Consider the following 15,723-nt stretch of genomic DNA (forward strand, 5'->3'; position numbering starts at 1 on the left):
ATAGTAGCATCTAAATATCATTAAATCACAAGTCCAAGACACCAGATGAAAGATACAGATCTTGTGAATAAACCCATCATTTCTGTTTTTTTAAATGTTTTACAGGGAAGACACTATGTAAATCTATTAGCTAACCACGTTAGCAAAATACACCATCTTTCTTTGTCCACCATTTTCTCTCTCCACCACTAGCTATCACCAATTCGGCTAAACTAAGATATTGATAGCCACAAACCAAGAAAAAAACTCATCAGATGACAGTCTGATAACATATTTATGGTATAGGATAGGTGTTGTTAGAAAAAAGTGCATATTTCAGGTAGAAATCACAGTTTACAATTGCACCGACCATCACAAATCAACTAGAATTACTAGATAGAGCAACGTGTATGACCAATTTACTCATCATAAAACATTTCATAAAAATAGACAAAGCATAGCAATGGAAAGACCCAGATCTTGTGATTCCAGACAATATTTCAGATTTTCTAAGCGTTTTACAGCGAAAACACAATAAATCGATAAGTTAGCATACCACATGTGAAAACGTTACCAGAGCATCGATTCCAGCCAAAGAGCGCTATAACGTAATCACCGCCAAAATATATAAATTTTTTCACTAACCTTCTCAGAATTCTTCCGATGACACTCCTGTAACATCATTTTACAACATACATATACAGTTTGTTCGAAAAGGTGCATATTTAGCCATACAAAACCGTGGTTATACAATGGAAATAGTCACAACTCAAGCCTCAAAATGAGGAACGTCAGCTTTCAGAGTGATCTAGTTTAATCGAAAGCTAATCATATACTTGACTAAAAAATACAGGGTTGACAGGAATCGAAAGACAAATTAGTTCTTAATGCAACCGCTGATTTACATTTTTAAAATTATCCTTACTTTTCAATACAGGGTTCGCCAAGTGAAGCTATACCAAACAAAATGGCGAAATATGCGTTTAAAATATTTCGACAGAACAACGATTTATCATATTAAATATTGCTTACTTTGAGCTGTTCTTGCATCAGATTCTTGGGCAATGTATCCTTTCTATGTTATAAACGTCTTTTGGTCGATAGATGTCCTCTGTCCTTGGAAATATCCACTAACGATCGAACGGGACCACAAAACGTGTCCAAAGTTTCAGAGTGCACAACAAAGAAATTCCTCAAAATCGCACTAAACGGATATAAATTGCTATAAAACGGTTCAAATTAACTACATTATGATGTTTTTAACAACTATAACGACTGAAAACATGACCGGAGAAATATTGCTGGTTAGACAACGATTTGGAATGAGGCAAGTCCGATGTCCTTCACGCTTCAGGCGCGCGACGAGAAAGGGAGGTCCCTATACATTTTGTGGTTTTATAATGGCTGTGATTGTGCAATCGATTCCATTCAAAACGTGATGACGTACAGACACCCAGAGGAAGACGTAGGCAGTGTCGGTTTCTTCATAGCATTCACTGTCGCCTTAAAAACAGACTCCAGATCAGGGGTAAAAATGTCTGAAATCTGACCCCTGTCATGAAAAGTGCTGTAGATATTGTTCTGTACCACTCAGAGACAAAATTCCAACTTCTATAGAAACTAGAAGGTGTTTTCTATCCAATAATAACAATAATATGCATATTGTACGATCAAGAATTTAGCACGAGGCAGTTTAATTTGGAGACCCAAATATGCTAATGCGGAACAGCACCCCCTATAGTTCCAAGAAGTTAATAACACATTTTTATTTACAATGACGGCCTACACCGGCCAAACCCGGACGACGCTGGGCCAATTGTGCGCCGCCTTATGGGACTCCCAATCACGGCCGGTTGTGATACAGCCTGGAATCGAACCACGGTGTCTGTAGTGACGCCTCTAGCACTGAGATGCTGCTCCTTAGACCACTGCACCACTCGGCAGCACTATTGAAATGAACTGTAGTTGGCATCATCACTTTCATTAATGTATAGTCTTGGCAGAAGAAGAGCTGTAGCAGACAGAGATTACACCAAAAATGTACTGTAACTCTTTTTAATCATCTTCAAATGAGTCGTTGATGGACTATGAGGCTAAGTGCTAACTTGTCATGTGGGTTGAACAACGTGGTAGAAGAACTAGAGGCTTGCAAAGAAGACCTTGCTTTATCAACATGACTTATGTTTTACTGGACTACAGATGTCATGCAATTAATGCTATACAGATATCTATCAAACGTGGGTCTACTTTCCCAGCAGTTTGATGGTGAATATCACAACCCTCAGAATGGAAGGCTTCATATACAGTAGATAGATCTGCAATAGATGCTCAAGGGTTAACTCCCTGCAATCACAGTAGGAGGGAGAGAGAGGGAGAGAGTTAGAGGGAGAGAGGGAGAGAGAGGGAGAGAGTTGGAGAGAGGGAGAGAGTTGGAGAGAGGGAGGCCCCACCCTACGGCTGTCAACAACCCCCTCACTGTCTGGCATAGCTCCCACTCAGCCATGCTGAACTTGTTTACAACTACCACTTGCCAATCAGCAGGCTCGAAGTCCCCTCCTCTACACCAGAGAGCCAATGAGAATGCTCACCACTTATCCAGTCATATGATGCCTCTGATAAGAGGAAGTCTCTTGATCCAGCGTGTCTCCCACATACTTGGGATTTGGATAACATGGGAATGATATGAGACTAAGGCACAAAAAAAAAAGCAACTCGAGGGAATCTCAGGATGAGTCATTCCGTTGCTCAGAGCGGCAGGGAGCATTGTGATAACCAGGATGTGACGCAACGTCAGCGGGGAGAGGCCGAGACGTGTGTGTGTGTGTGTGTGTGTGTGTGGTTTTCAGCTATGGATAGAAAAGCCAATGAGCATTAGCGGAGCCTCAGTCTCTGTGTAGACTCTGGGGAGAGTTGCTATAGTCTGGGAGTGTGTCAGAGCGTGTGTGTGCGTGGAGGATTCTCTTCTACTTGTCCAATGTATGCAGATGGGTACGGATGTCTCTCTCCACACCACTCCAGGGTGACATGCGCCTGCTGGCCCTTTCTGATTGGAGGTAGGGATTGGACTGGGTATTGATTGGGGTATAGAGAAAATAAAGAAAGAAAGAGAAAAGGGGACAGAAAAGAGAGGCGGAGGACAGAAAAGAGAGGTAGGAGAAGAGAGAAAAGAGAGAAGGAAAAGCGGACAGAAAAGAGAGGAAGAAAGGAGGACTGAAAAACAAAAGATTCTCAGGTGACATACAGTGGGGAGAACAAGTATTTGATACACTGCCGATTTTGCAGGTTTTCCTACTTACAAAGCATGTAGAGGTCTGTAATTTTTATCATAGGTACACTTCAACTGTGAGAGACGGAATTTAAAACAAAAATCCAGAAAATCACATTGTATGATTTTTAAGTAATTAATTCGCATTTTATTGCATGACATAAGTATTTGATCACCTACCAACCAGTAAGAATTCCGGCTCTCACAGACCTGTTAGTTTTTCTTTAAGAAGCCCTCCTGTTCTCCACTCATTACCTGTATTAACTGCACCTGTTTGAACTCGTTACCTGTATAAAAGACACCTGTCCACCCACTCAATCAAACAGACTCCAACCTCTCCACAATGGCCAAGACCAGAGAGCTGTGTAAGGACATCAGGGATAAAATTGTAGACCTGCACAAGGCTGGGATGGGCTACAGGACAATAGGTAAGCAGCTTGGTGAGAAGGCAACAACTGTTGGCGCAATTATTAGAAAATGGAAGAAGTTCAAGATGACGGTCAATCACCCTCGGTCTGGGGCTCCATGCAAGATCTCACCTCGTGGGGCATCAATGATCATGAGGAAGGTGAGGGATCAGCCCAGAACTACACGGCAGGACCTGGTTAATGACCTGAAGAGAGCTGGGACCACAGTCTCAAAGAAAACCATTAGTAACACACTACGCCGTCATGGATTAAAATCCTGCAGCGCACGCAAGGTCCCCCTGCTCAAGCCAGCGCATGTCCAGGCCCGTCTGAAGTTTGCCAATGACCATCTGGATGATCCAGAGGAGGAATTGGAGAAGGTCATGTGGTCTGATGAGACAAAAATAGAGCTTTTTGGTCTAAACTCCACTCGCCGTGTTTGGAGGAAGAAGAAGGATTAGTACAACCCCAAGAACACCATCCTAACCGTGAAGCTTGGAAGTGGAAACATCATTCTTTGGGGATGCTTTTCTGCAAAGGGGACAGGATGACTGCACCGTATTGAGGGGAGGATGGATGGGGCCATGCATCGCGAGATCTTGGCCAACAACCTCCTTCCCTCAGTAAGAGCATTGAAGATAGGTCGTGGCTGGGTCTTCCAGCATGACAACGACCCGAAACACACAGCCAGGGCAACTAAGGAGTGGCTCCGTAAGAAGCATCTCAAGGTCCTGGAGTGGCCTAGCCAGTCTCCAGACCTGAACCCAATAGAAAATCTTTGGAGGGAGCTGAAAGTCCGTATTGCCCAGCGACAGCCCCGAAACCTGAAGGATCTGGAGAAGGTCTGTATGGAGGAGTGGGCCAAAATCCCTGCTGCAGTGTGTGCAAACCTGGTCAAGAACTACAGGAAACGTATGATCTCTGTAATTGCAAACAAAGGTTTCTGTACCAAATATTAAGTTCTGCTTTTCTGATGTATCAAATACTTATGTCATGCAATAAAATGCAAATTAATTACTTAAAAATCATACAATGTGATTTTCTGGATTTTTGTTTTAGATTCTGTCTCTCACAGTTGAAGCGTACCTGTGATAAAAATTACAGACCTCTACATGCTTTGTAAGTAGGAAAACCTGCAAAATCGGCAGTGTATCAAATACTTGTTCTCCCCACTGTAGTTGCTTGTGTGTCGGTCTTAGGTTTCCAGTTTGTTTGCGTATAATTGTTAGATGGGATCAATTAAATTGGTTGTTGTTTTCATGGTGGCTGTTGCCTTCATGTAAGGATGTTGTTGCTCTCTTTACTCTGTATTAGATGGTGGTCTGTTACTGCTACTGTATGCATTTCACCGTGTGAATGTGATGTGGGGGGGGGGGGTTGATGTAGTGCAGCTCAGGGAGGTTCTGGGCCGTGTCTATGAGAAGCACAAGCTGGGCCCGTACAACTGCTGTTGTCATGACTACATAGCTACCTCTTACCTGCTCATTAGTTATTATGCACCTATCAGATACAGGGACATGGGGATTGTGACCAGTATGACATCCTATAAGCACACTTTATTCTGAGACTGGCGTAGTGTAGATATGATTCAACTGACTGGGGTAGAGTAGATATGATTAAACTGACTGGGGTAGTGTAGATAGGATTCAACTGACTGGGGTAGTGTAGATAGGATTCAACTGACTGGGGTAGTGTAGATAGGATTCAACTGACTGGGGTAGTGTAGATAGGATTCAACTGACTGGGGTAGTGTAGATAGGATTCAACTGACTGGGGTAGTGTAGATAGGATTCAACTGACTGGGGTAGTGTAGATAGGATTCAACTGACTGGGGTAGTGTAGATAGGATTCAACTGGCTGGGGTAGTGTAGATATGATTCAACTGGCTGGGGTAGTGTGGATATGATTCAACTGGCTGGGGTAGTGTAGATATGATTAAACTGTCTGGGGTAGTGTAGATATGATTAAACTGGCTGGGGTAGTGTAGATATGATTAAACTGACTGGGGTAGTGTAGATAGGATTAAACTGGCTGGGGTAGTGTAGATAGGATTCAACTGGCTGGGGTAGTGTAGATAGGATTCAACTGGCTGGGGTAGTGTATATATGATTAAACTGACTGGGGTAGTGTAGATAGGATTCAACTGGCTGGGGTAGTGTAGATAGGATTCAACTGGCTGGGGTAGTGTAGATAGGATTCAACTGGCTGGGGTAGTGTAGATAGGATTCAACTGGCTGGGGTAGTGTAGATAGGATTCAACTGGCTGGGGTAGTGTAGATAGGATTAAACTGGCTGGGGTAGTGTAGATAGGATTAAACTGACTGGGGTAGTGTAGATAGGATTCAACTGACTGGGGTAGTGTATATATGATTAAACTGGCTGGGGTAGTGTAGATATGATTAAACTGGCTGGGGTAGTGTATATATGATTAAACTGACTGGGGTAGTGTAGATAGGATTCAACTGGCTGGGGTAGTGTAGATAGGATTCAACTGGCTGGGGTAGTGTAGATAGGATTCAACTGGCTGGGGTAGTGTAGATAGGATTCAACTGGCTGGGGTAGTGTAGATAGGATTCAACTGGCTGGGGTAGTGTAGATAGGATTCAACTGGCTGGGGTAGTGTAGATAGGATTCAACTGGCTGGGGTAGTGTAGATAGGATTCAACTGGCTGGGGTAGTGTAGATAGGATTCAACTGGCTGGGGTAGTGTAGATAGGATTCAACTGACTGGGGTAGTGTATATATGATTAAACTGACTGGGGTAGTGTAGATAGGATTCAACTGGCTGGGGTAGTGTAGATAGGATTCAACTGGCTGGGGTAGTGTAGATAGGATTCAACTGGCTGGGGTAGTGTAGATGGGATTAAACTGGCTGGGGTAGTGTAGATAGGATTCAACTGGCTGGGGTAGTGTAGATAGGATTCAACTGGCTGGGGTAGTGTAGATATGATTCAACTGGCTGGGGTAGTGTAGATATGATTAAACTGACTGGGGTAGTGTAGATAGGATTCAACTGACTGGGGTAGTGTAGATATGATTAAACTGGCTGGGGTAGTGTATATATGATTAAACTGACTGGGGTAGTGTAGATAGGATTCAACTGGCTGGGGTAGTGTAGATAGGATTCAACTGGCTGGGGTAGTGTAGATAGGATTCAACTGGCTGGGGTAGTGTAGATAGGATTCAACTGGCTGGGGTAGTGTAGATAGGATTCAACTGGCTGGGGTAGTGTAGATAGGATTCAACTGGCTGGGGTAGTGTAGATAGGAGTCTTTACATCCTCAATTCCATCAATTAAAATGTTATTGAGCCTCGATAGCTTTTCGAGGTAGTCTCCTTTGGGAAGAGTGCTTGTCAAGTGTTAGGAAAATTGTGAAATCCTCAGACATGGTTTTGAATGCGGTCTGGCTGGTGACATTCGCACCCTTTACCTCCTGCGCTGTGTCCAAACTGTGTTTGAATTTCATTACATCCTTAAACAGATCATGAACACTTTTGTTGGTAGAATCCATAAAGAGTTACAGGAAGGACTTCAACGTTATTTTCCTGCTGATCTATTAGATGTTTGTAGAAGTCTTTGTTAATCCAGTAGTTCATGGAGTGTACAGCCTGATACGTATATTCCTCTTATAGAAGTCTTTGTTAATCCAGTAGTTCATGGAGTGTACAGCCTGATACGTATACGGAGTGTACAGCCTGATACGTATACGGAGTGTACAGCCTGATACGTATACGGAGTGTACAGCCTGATACGTATACGGAGTGTACAGCCTGATACGTATACGGAGTGTACAGCCTGATACGTATATGGAGTGTACAGCCTGATACGTATACGGAGTGTACAGCCTGATACGTATACGGAGTGTACAGCCTGATACGTATACGGAGTGTACAGCCTGATACGTATATGGAGTGTACAGCCTGATACGTATACGGAGTGTACAGCCTGATACGTATACGGAGTGTACAGCCTGATACGTATATGGAGTGTACAGCCTGATACGTATATTCCTCTTATAGAAGTCTTTATTAATCCAGTAGTTCATGGAGTGTACAGCCTGATACGTATATGGAGTGACTCTCTCTGGTCTTGGCCATTGTGGAGAGGTTGGAGTCTGTTTGATTGAGTGTGTGGACAGGTGTCTTTTATACAGGTAACGAGTTCAAACAGGTGCAGTTAATACAGGTAATGAGTGGAGAACAGGAGGGCTTCTTAAAGAAAAACTAACAGGTCTGTGAGAGCCGGAATTCTTACTGGTTGGTAGGTGATCAAATACTTATGTCATGCAATAAAATGCAAATGAATTACTTAAAAATCATACAATGTGATTTTCTGGATTTTTGTTTTAGATTCCGTCTCTCACAGTTGAAGTGTACCTATGATAAAAATTACAGACCTCTACATGCTTTGTAAGTAGGAAAACCTGCAAAATCGGCAGTGTATCAAATACTTGTTCTCCCCACTGTACGTATCAGGCTGTACACTCCATATACGTATCAGGCTGTACACTCCATATACGTATCAGGCTGTACACTCCATATACGTATCAGGCTGTACACTCCATATACGTATCAGGCTGTACACTCCATATACGTATCAGGCTGTACACTCCATATACGTATCAGGCTGTACACTCCATATACGTATCAGGCTGTACACTCCATATACAGTGGAGAGAACAAGTATTTGATACACTGCCGATATACGTATCAGGCTGTCCTACTTACATAGTACGTATCAGGTCTGTACATTTTTATCATAGGTACACTTCAACTGTGAGAGACGGAATCTAAAACAAAAATCCAGATACGTATCAGGCTGTACGACTCTGTAAGTAATTAATTTGCATTTTATTGCATGACATATCAGTATTTGATCACCTACCAACCAGTAAGAATTCCGGCTCTCACAGACCTGTTAGTTTTTCTTTAAGAAGCCCTCCTGTTCTCCACTCATTACCTGTATCAGCTGCACCTGTTTGACACTCCGTATACCTGTATAACAGGCACCTGTCCACAACCTCCATATCAAACAGACTCCAACCTCTCAACAATGGCCAAGACCAGTAGAGCTGTGTATAGGACATCAGGCTGATAAACTTGTAAACCTGCACAAGGCTGGGATGGGCTACAGGACAATAGGCAAGCTGCTTGGTGAGAAGGCAACATCTGTTACGCAATTACTAGAAAATGGACGACGTCCAAGATGATGCGTCAATCACCCTCGGTCTGGGGCTCCATGCAAGATCTCACCTCGTAGGGCACTCAACGATCATGAGGCAGGTGAGGGATCAGCCAGAACTGCACAGCAGGACCTGGTCAATGACGTGATGAGAGCTGGGACCACAGTCTCAAAGTATACCATTAGTAACACACTACGCCGTCATGGATTAAAATCCTGCAGCGCACGCAAGGTCCCCCTGCTCAAGCCAGCGCATGTCCAGGCCCGTCTGAAGTTTGCCAATGACCATCTGGATGATCCAGAGGAGGACTGGGAGCAGGTCCATGTGGTCTGTTGAGACAAAAATAGAGCTTTTGGTCTAAACTTCACTCTTCATGTTTGGAGGACGTAGCAGGCTGAGTACAACCCCAAGTATCACGCATCCCAGGCCGTGAAGCACTGGCGGTGGAAACATCATTCTTTTGGGATGGTTTTCTGCAAAGGGGACAGGACGACTGCACCGTATTGACGGGGCAGGCTGGATGAGGCCATGTATCGCGAGATCTTGGCCATACAACCTCCTGTACCCTCAGTACGAGCATCTGAAGATGGGTCGTGGCTGGGTCTTCCAGCATGACAACGACCCGAAACACACAGTCAGGGCAACTAAGGAGTGGCTCCGTAAGAAGCATCTCAAGGTCCTGGAGTGGCCTAGCCAGTCTCCAGACCTGAACCCAATAGAAAATCTTTGGAGGGAGCTGAAAGTCCATATTGCCCAGCGACAGCCCCGAAACCTGAAGGATCTGGAGAAGGTCTGTATGGAGGAGTGGGCCAAAATCCCTGCTGCAGTGTGTGCAAACCTGGTCAAGAACTACAGGAAACGTATGATCTCTGTAATTGCAAACAAAGGTTTCTGTACCAAATATTAAGTTCTGCTTTTCTGATGTATCAAATACTTATGTCATGCAATAAAATGCAAATTAATTACTTAAAAATCATACAATGTGATTTTCTGGATTTTTGTTTTAGATTCCGTACTCTCACAGTTGAAGTGTACCTATGATAAAAATTACAGACCTCTACATGCTTTGTAAGTAGGAAAACCTGCAAAATCGGCAGTGTATCAAATACTTGTTCTCCCCACTGTACGTATCAGGCTGTACACTCCATATACGTATCAGGCTGTACACTCCATATACGTATCAGGCTGTACACTCCATGAACTACTGGATTAATAAAGACTTCTATAAGAGGAATATACGTATCAGGCTGTACACTCCATATACGTATCAGGCTGTACACTCCATATTTGTATCAGGCTGTACACTCCATGAACTACTGGATTAATAAAGACTTCTATAAGAGGAATATACGTATCAGGCTGTACACTCCATATACGTATCAGGCTGTACACTCCGTATACGTATCAGGCTGTACACTCCGTATACGTATCAGGCTGTACACTCCGTATACGTATCAGGCTGTACACTCCATGAACTACTGGATTAACAAAGACTTCTATAAGAGGAATATACGTATCAGGCTGTACACTCCATGAACTACTGGATTAACAAAGACTTCTACAAACATCTAATAGATCAGCAGGAAAATAACGTTGAAGTCCTTCCTGTAACTCTTTATGGATTCTACCAACAAAAGTGTTCATGATCTGTTTAAGGATGTAATGAAATTCAAACACAGTTTGGACACAGCGCAGGAGGTAAAGGGTGCGAATGTCACCAGCCAGACCGCATTCAAAACCATGTCTGAGGATTTCACAATTTTCCTAACACTTGACAAGCACTCTTCCCAAAGGAGACTACCTCGAAAAGCTATCGAGGCTCAATAACATTTTAATTGATGGAATTGAGGATGTAAAGACTGAAACTCGGCATGACACAGAAGTCAAGGTCAAGAAACTCCTGTCAGATCAACTCAAACTGGATCCTAAACTCATGGAGATGGAGAGGGTCAGATCAAACTGGATCCTAAACTCATGGAGATGGAGAGGGTCAGATCAACCTGGATCCTAAACTCATGGAGATGGAGAGGGTCAGATCAAACTGGATCCTAAACTCATGGAGATGGAGAGGGTCAGATCAACTGGATCCTAAACTCATGGAGATGGAGAGGGTCTGATCAAACTGGATCCTAAACTCATGGAGATGGAGAGGGTCAGATCAACCTGGATCCTAAACTCATGGAGATGGAGAGGGTCAGATCAAACTGGATCCTAAACTCATGGAGATGGAGAGGGTCAGATCAACCTGGATCTTAGACTCATGGAGATGGAGAGGGTCAGATCAACTGGATCCTAAACTCATGGAGATGGAGAGGGTCAGATCAACCTGGATCCTAAACTCATGGAGATGGAGAGGGTCAGATCAACCTGGATCCTAAACTCATGGAGATGGAGAGGGTCAGATCAACCTGGATCCTAAACTCATGGAGATGGAGAGGGTGCATAGCAATGGCACTTTCTTCCCCAGTGGATAGCCCAGATCTATAGTGGTGAAACTGCTGAGGTTCAAAGACAAGGAGGAGATTCTCAGGAGAGCCAAGTGCCTGAAGGGAACCAAAATCTTCATCAATTTAGACTTCTCCGAAAAGGTAAACATCAAAAGAAAGGAACTACTGCTATGACTAATTGAAGAACAGAAGAAGGTAACATCGCATACCTGAAGTATGATCAGCTGGTCGTTCACCCCGCCTCTTGTAGGCCTATGGCAAGTGACTCCGCTATAGTCAACTGACTCACACACACACACCCACACACATACTCCCCCCCCCCCCCACACACATAGACAGACACACATATTTATTCTACTTTGTTCATGTGTTTCACCTAACATCGTGACCTAAAACACACACTGTTCTTATAGTCTTCAGTGGTGTTATGTGGACTGTGTCAATGTGGCTTCCATAGGAAGTGCACCCCATTGATCAAACTAACACCAACGTGTGGTTGTATTGGACACGTGAGGCCTGTTTCCTTTCCACTCTCTGGAATATCTCTCTTAGTTGGGCAGGATATCATCTCTGATAACATGGTCTTTAACCCATTAGATATTAATGAAGCCAAGGATATCATCTCTGATAACATGGTCTTTAACCCATTAGATATTAATGAAGCCAAGGATATCAGCCCTGATAACATGGTCTTTAACCCGTTAGATATTAATGAAGCCAAGGATATCATCTCTGATAACATGGTCTTTAACCCGTTAGATATTAATGAAGCCAAGGATATCAACCCTGATAACATGGTCTTTTAACCCATTAGATATTAATGAACCCAAGGATATCAACCCTGATAACATGGTCTTTAACCCATTAGATATTAATGAAGCCAAGGATATCAACCCTGATAACATGGTCTTTAACCCGTTAGATATTAATGAAGCCAAGGATATCAATCCTGATAACATGGTCTTTAACCCGTTAGATATTAATGAAGCCAAGGATATCAACCCTGATAACATGGTCTTTAACCCATTAGATATTAATGAAGCCAACAATAAATATAATTCTGAAGTCCATCTATATAACACAAGACACTGCGATAACCTTTATCCTGCCCACTGCCATACCTCACATAGTCAATTCTCTATCAGATACAGAGGTACCATACTCTGGAATTCTTATCTTCACATTGCCAAAACATCATCATCCCTCAATAACTTCAAGCGAAGACTGGAGGTCAGCCTGATGAACCAAACTACTCAGTAATCTCCTCCATGAAGACCGGGGATCAGCCTGATGAACCAAACTACTCAGTAATCTCCTCCATGAAGACCGGGGATCAGCCTGATGAACCAAACTACTCAGTAATCTCCTCCATGAAGACTGGAGGTCAGCATGATGAACCAAACTACTCAGTAATCTCCTCCATGAAGACTGGGGGTCAGCCTGATGAACCAAACTACTCAGTAATCTCCTCCATGAAGACTGGAGGTCAGCATGATGAACCAAACTACTCAGTAATCTCCTCCATGAAGACTGGAGGTCAGCCTGATGAACCAAACTACTCAGTAATCTCCTCCATGAAGACTGGGGGTGAGCCTGATGAACCAAACTACTCAGTAATCTCCTCCATGAAGACTGAAGGTCAGCCTGATGAACCAAACTACTCAGTAATCTCCTCCATGAAGACTGAAGGTCAGCCTGATGAACCAAACTACTCAGTAATCTCCTCCATGAAGACTGGAGGTCAGCATGATGAACCAAACTACTCAGTAATCTCCTCCATGAAGACTGGAGGTCAGCCTGATGAACCAAACTACTCAGTAATCTCCTCCATGAAGACTGGGGGTGAGCCTGATGAACCAAACTACTCAGTAATCTCCTCCATGAAGACTGGGGGTCAGCCTGATGAACCAAACTACTCAGTAATCTCCTCCATGAAGACTGAAGGTCAGCCTGATGAACCAAACTACTCAGTAATCTCTTCCATGAAGACTGGAGGTCAGCCTGATGAACCAAACTACTCAGTAATCTCCTCCATGAAGACCGGGGATCAGCCTGATGAACCAAACTACTCCGTAATCTCCTCCATGAAGACCGGGGATCAGCCTGATGAACCAAACTACTCAGTAATCTCCTCCATGAAGACTGGGGGTCAGCTTGATGAACCAAACTACTCAGTAATCTCCTCCATGAAGACTGGGGGTCAGCCTGATGAACCAAACTACTCAGTAATCTCCTCCATATAGCCTAATTATTGCACACATGCACACACACATTTAGACAAAACAAATACTATTTGTTTTTTTGTGATTACTTATAAATTCATTTATACATTTAGAATTAGTAGGTTTGGGTATGTGTTTTAACAAACCTTTTTTATTTAGGTACTTACAGTATATAGTGTTTTTGAGGTGTGGTTTTCATATAAGCCTTGGGCTTCCAACCACCTGCACAGCTTTTTAAATTTATATAATTTATCTGTATTGTTGTTTAGCACTTGTTTTCATTGGTGCAAATAAATTCAATGAAAGTATAATATTTGATCTTCTGGCCAGCAACCCCCCCCCCCCCCCTCCCCCCAGTGTGTGACCGGTCTGTCCTGCGACGCCTCACCACAGGGGCGTGTTCTGTCCTCCTGTTCCCTGGATGTAGACCATCATCTAATGCCTGTTAATAACATGGACAAACAGAACACACTGGCCAGCAGGAATGTAGCAGAGATTACATCTAGTGCCCCATTTTGCTCACACACACACGCGCGTCCACAAACACACACACACCCACCCTGGCCCCTGGGGAGAGAGAGCGGCTCAACTTAGTGTGTGTTGATTTGATACTGGCCAGGCATCTGACAGCCCTGTGTGTCTGTGTATCCTGTCTAAAGTAACAGGCCAGACCCCAGCTCAGACCAGGAGATTAACTGAAAAGAGAAGTTTCAGTCAGTACTGCAGTGCACACTGTCTGTCACTTACTGTTGACTAGCGCCTTTGGCTCTGTGGACGCCAGGATGAAAAAAATAAAAGCAGTGCACTTAAAGCTAGTGCCCCTGCTGTTTTCGTACTGCAGCCAGTGCTGTGGTGCAATGCCCACCGTCCGTTCTCAAATGGACTGCACTGCTGCCAATCCTTGTATCCATTACAGTCCTTTTAAATGTATAAAGAAAACATATTTTAACTCTGCAGCTCTCTTTAAAGCTCACATGCTAAACCTTGTATCTGTGGCATTTCGTTGGAGGCCAAATCCAGTAGAAGTCTCCTGTTTTCCATCGACCGGTGCTTAGTCACTATGTGGGTGCACTCTCACTTCTACCAGGGGAGGTTATTTTGGGCTTTTCAAGCCACACAGAGGGCACTGTTCCTGCTGACACAAGCTGAATGCACATGTAGTATATTCCCACAACAGCTCCACACTAGTTGAAGTATATTCCCCCAACAGCTCCACACTGGTTGAAGTATATTCCCCCAACAGCTCCACACTAGTTGAAGTATATTCCCCCAACAGCTCCACACTGGTTGAAGTATATTCCCCCAACAGCTCCACACTAGTTGAAGTATATTCCCCCAACAGCTCCACACTGGTTGAAGTATATTCCCCCAACAGCTCCACACTAGTTGAAGTATATTCCCCCAACAGCTCCACACTGGTTGAAGTATATTCCCCCAACAGCTCCACACTAGTTGAAGTATATTCCCCCAACAGCTCCACACTAGTTGAAGTATATTCCCCCAACAGCTCCACACTAGTTGAAGTATATTCCCCCAACAGCTCCACACTAGTTGAAGTATATTCCCTCAACAGCTCCACACTAGTTGAAGTATATTCCCCCAACAGCTCCACACTAGTTGAAGTATATTCCCCCAACAGCTCCACACTGGTTGAAGTATATTCCCCCAACAGCTCCACACTAGTTGAAGTATATTCCCCCAACAGCTCCACACTGGTTGAAGTATATTCCCCCAACAGCTCCTCACTAGTTGAAGTATATTCCCCCAACAGCTCCACACTAGTTGAAGTATATTCCCCCAACAGCTCCACACTAGTTGAAGTATATTCCCCCAACAGCTCCACACTAGTTGAAGTATATTCCCCCAACAGCTCCACACTAGTTGAAGTATATTCCCCCAACAGCTCCACACTAGTTGAAGTATATTCCCCCAACAGCTCCACACTAGTTGAAGTATATTCCCCCAACAGCTCCACACTAGTTGAAGTATATTCCCCCAACAGCTCCACACTGGTTGAAGTATATTCCTCCAACAGCTCCACACTGGTTGAAGTATATTCCCCCAACAGCTCCACACTGGTTGAAGTATATTCCCCCAACAGCTCCACACTGGTTGAAGTATATTCCCCCAACAGCTCCACACTGGTTGAAGTATATTCCCCCAACAGCTCCACACTGGTTGAAGTATATTCCCCCAACAGCTCCTCACTAGTTGAAGTAT

General features: G+C 43.8%; 1 protein-coding gene across 15 annotated transcripts in view; it reads left to right on the forward strand.

Annotated features, from left to right (window-relative positions):
- LOC139555236 (focal adhesion kinase 1-like) overlaps positions 1-15,723 on the forward strand; it is a 219,602-nt gene that overhangs the window by 87,145 nt on the left and 116,734 nt on the right. For 4 of the 15 annotated variants that reach the window (XM_071368862.1, XM_071368867.1, XM_071368865.1 and 1 more), the window contains exon 1: positions 2,893-3,032. The exons of 4 other annotated variants lie outside the window; for them this stretch is intronic. In XM_071368862.1, coding sequence (XP_071224963.1) covers positions 2,954-3,032 — 79 coding nt within the window. In that variant the 5' untranslated portion in view covers positions 2,893-2,953. Of the gene's footprint in view, positions 1-2,889; positions 3,033-15,723 lie in introns of those variants that run through there. 7 more of the 15 variants (XM_071368870.1, XM_071368877.1, XM_071368863.1 and 4 more) reach the window with 5 other exon arrangements.

This window comes from Salvelinus alpinus, chromosome 26 (assembly GCF_045679555.1).
Source record: "Salvelinus alpinus chromosome 26, SLU_Salpinus.1, whole genome shotgun sequence".
Lineage (NCBI taxonomy): Eukaryota > Metazoa > Chordata > Actinopteri > Salmoniformes > Salmonidae > Salvelinus > Salvelinus alpinus.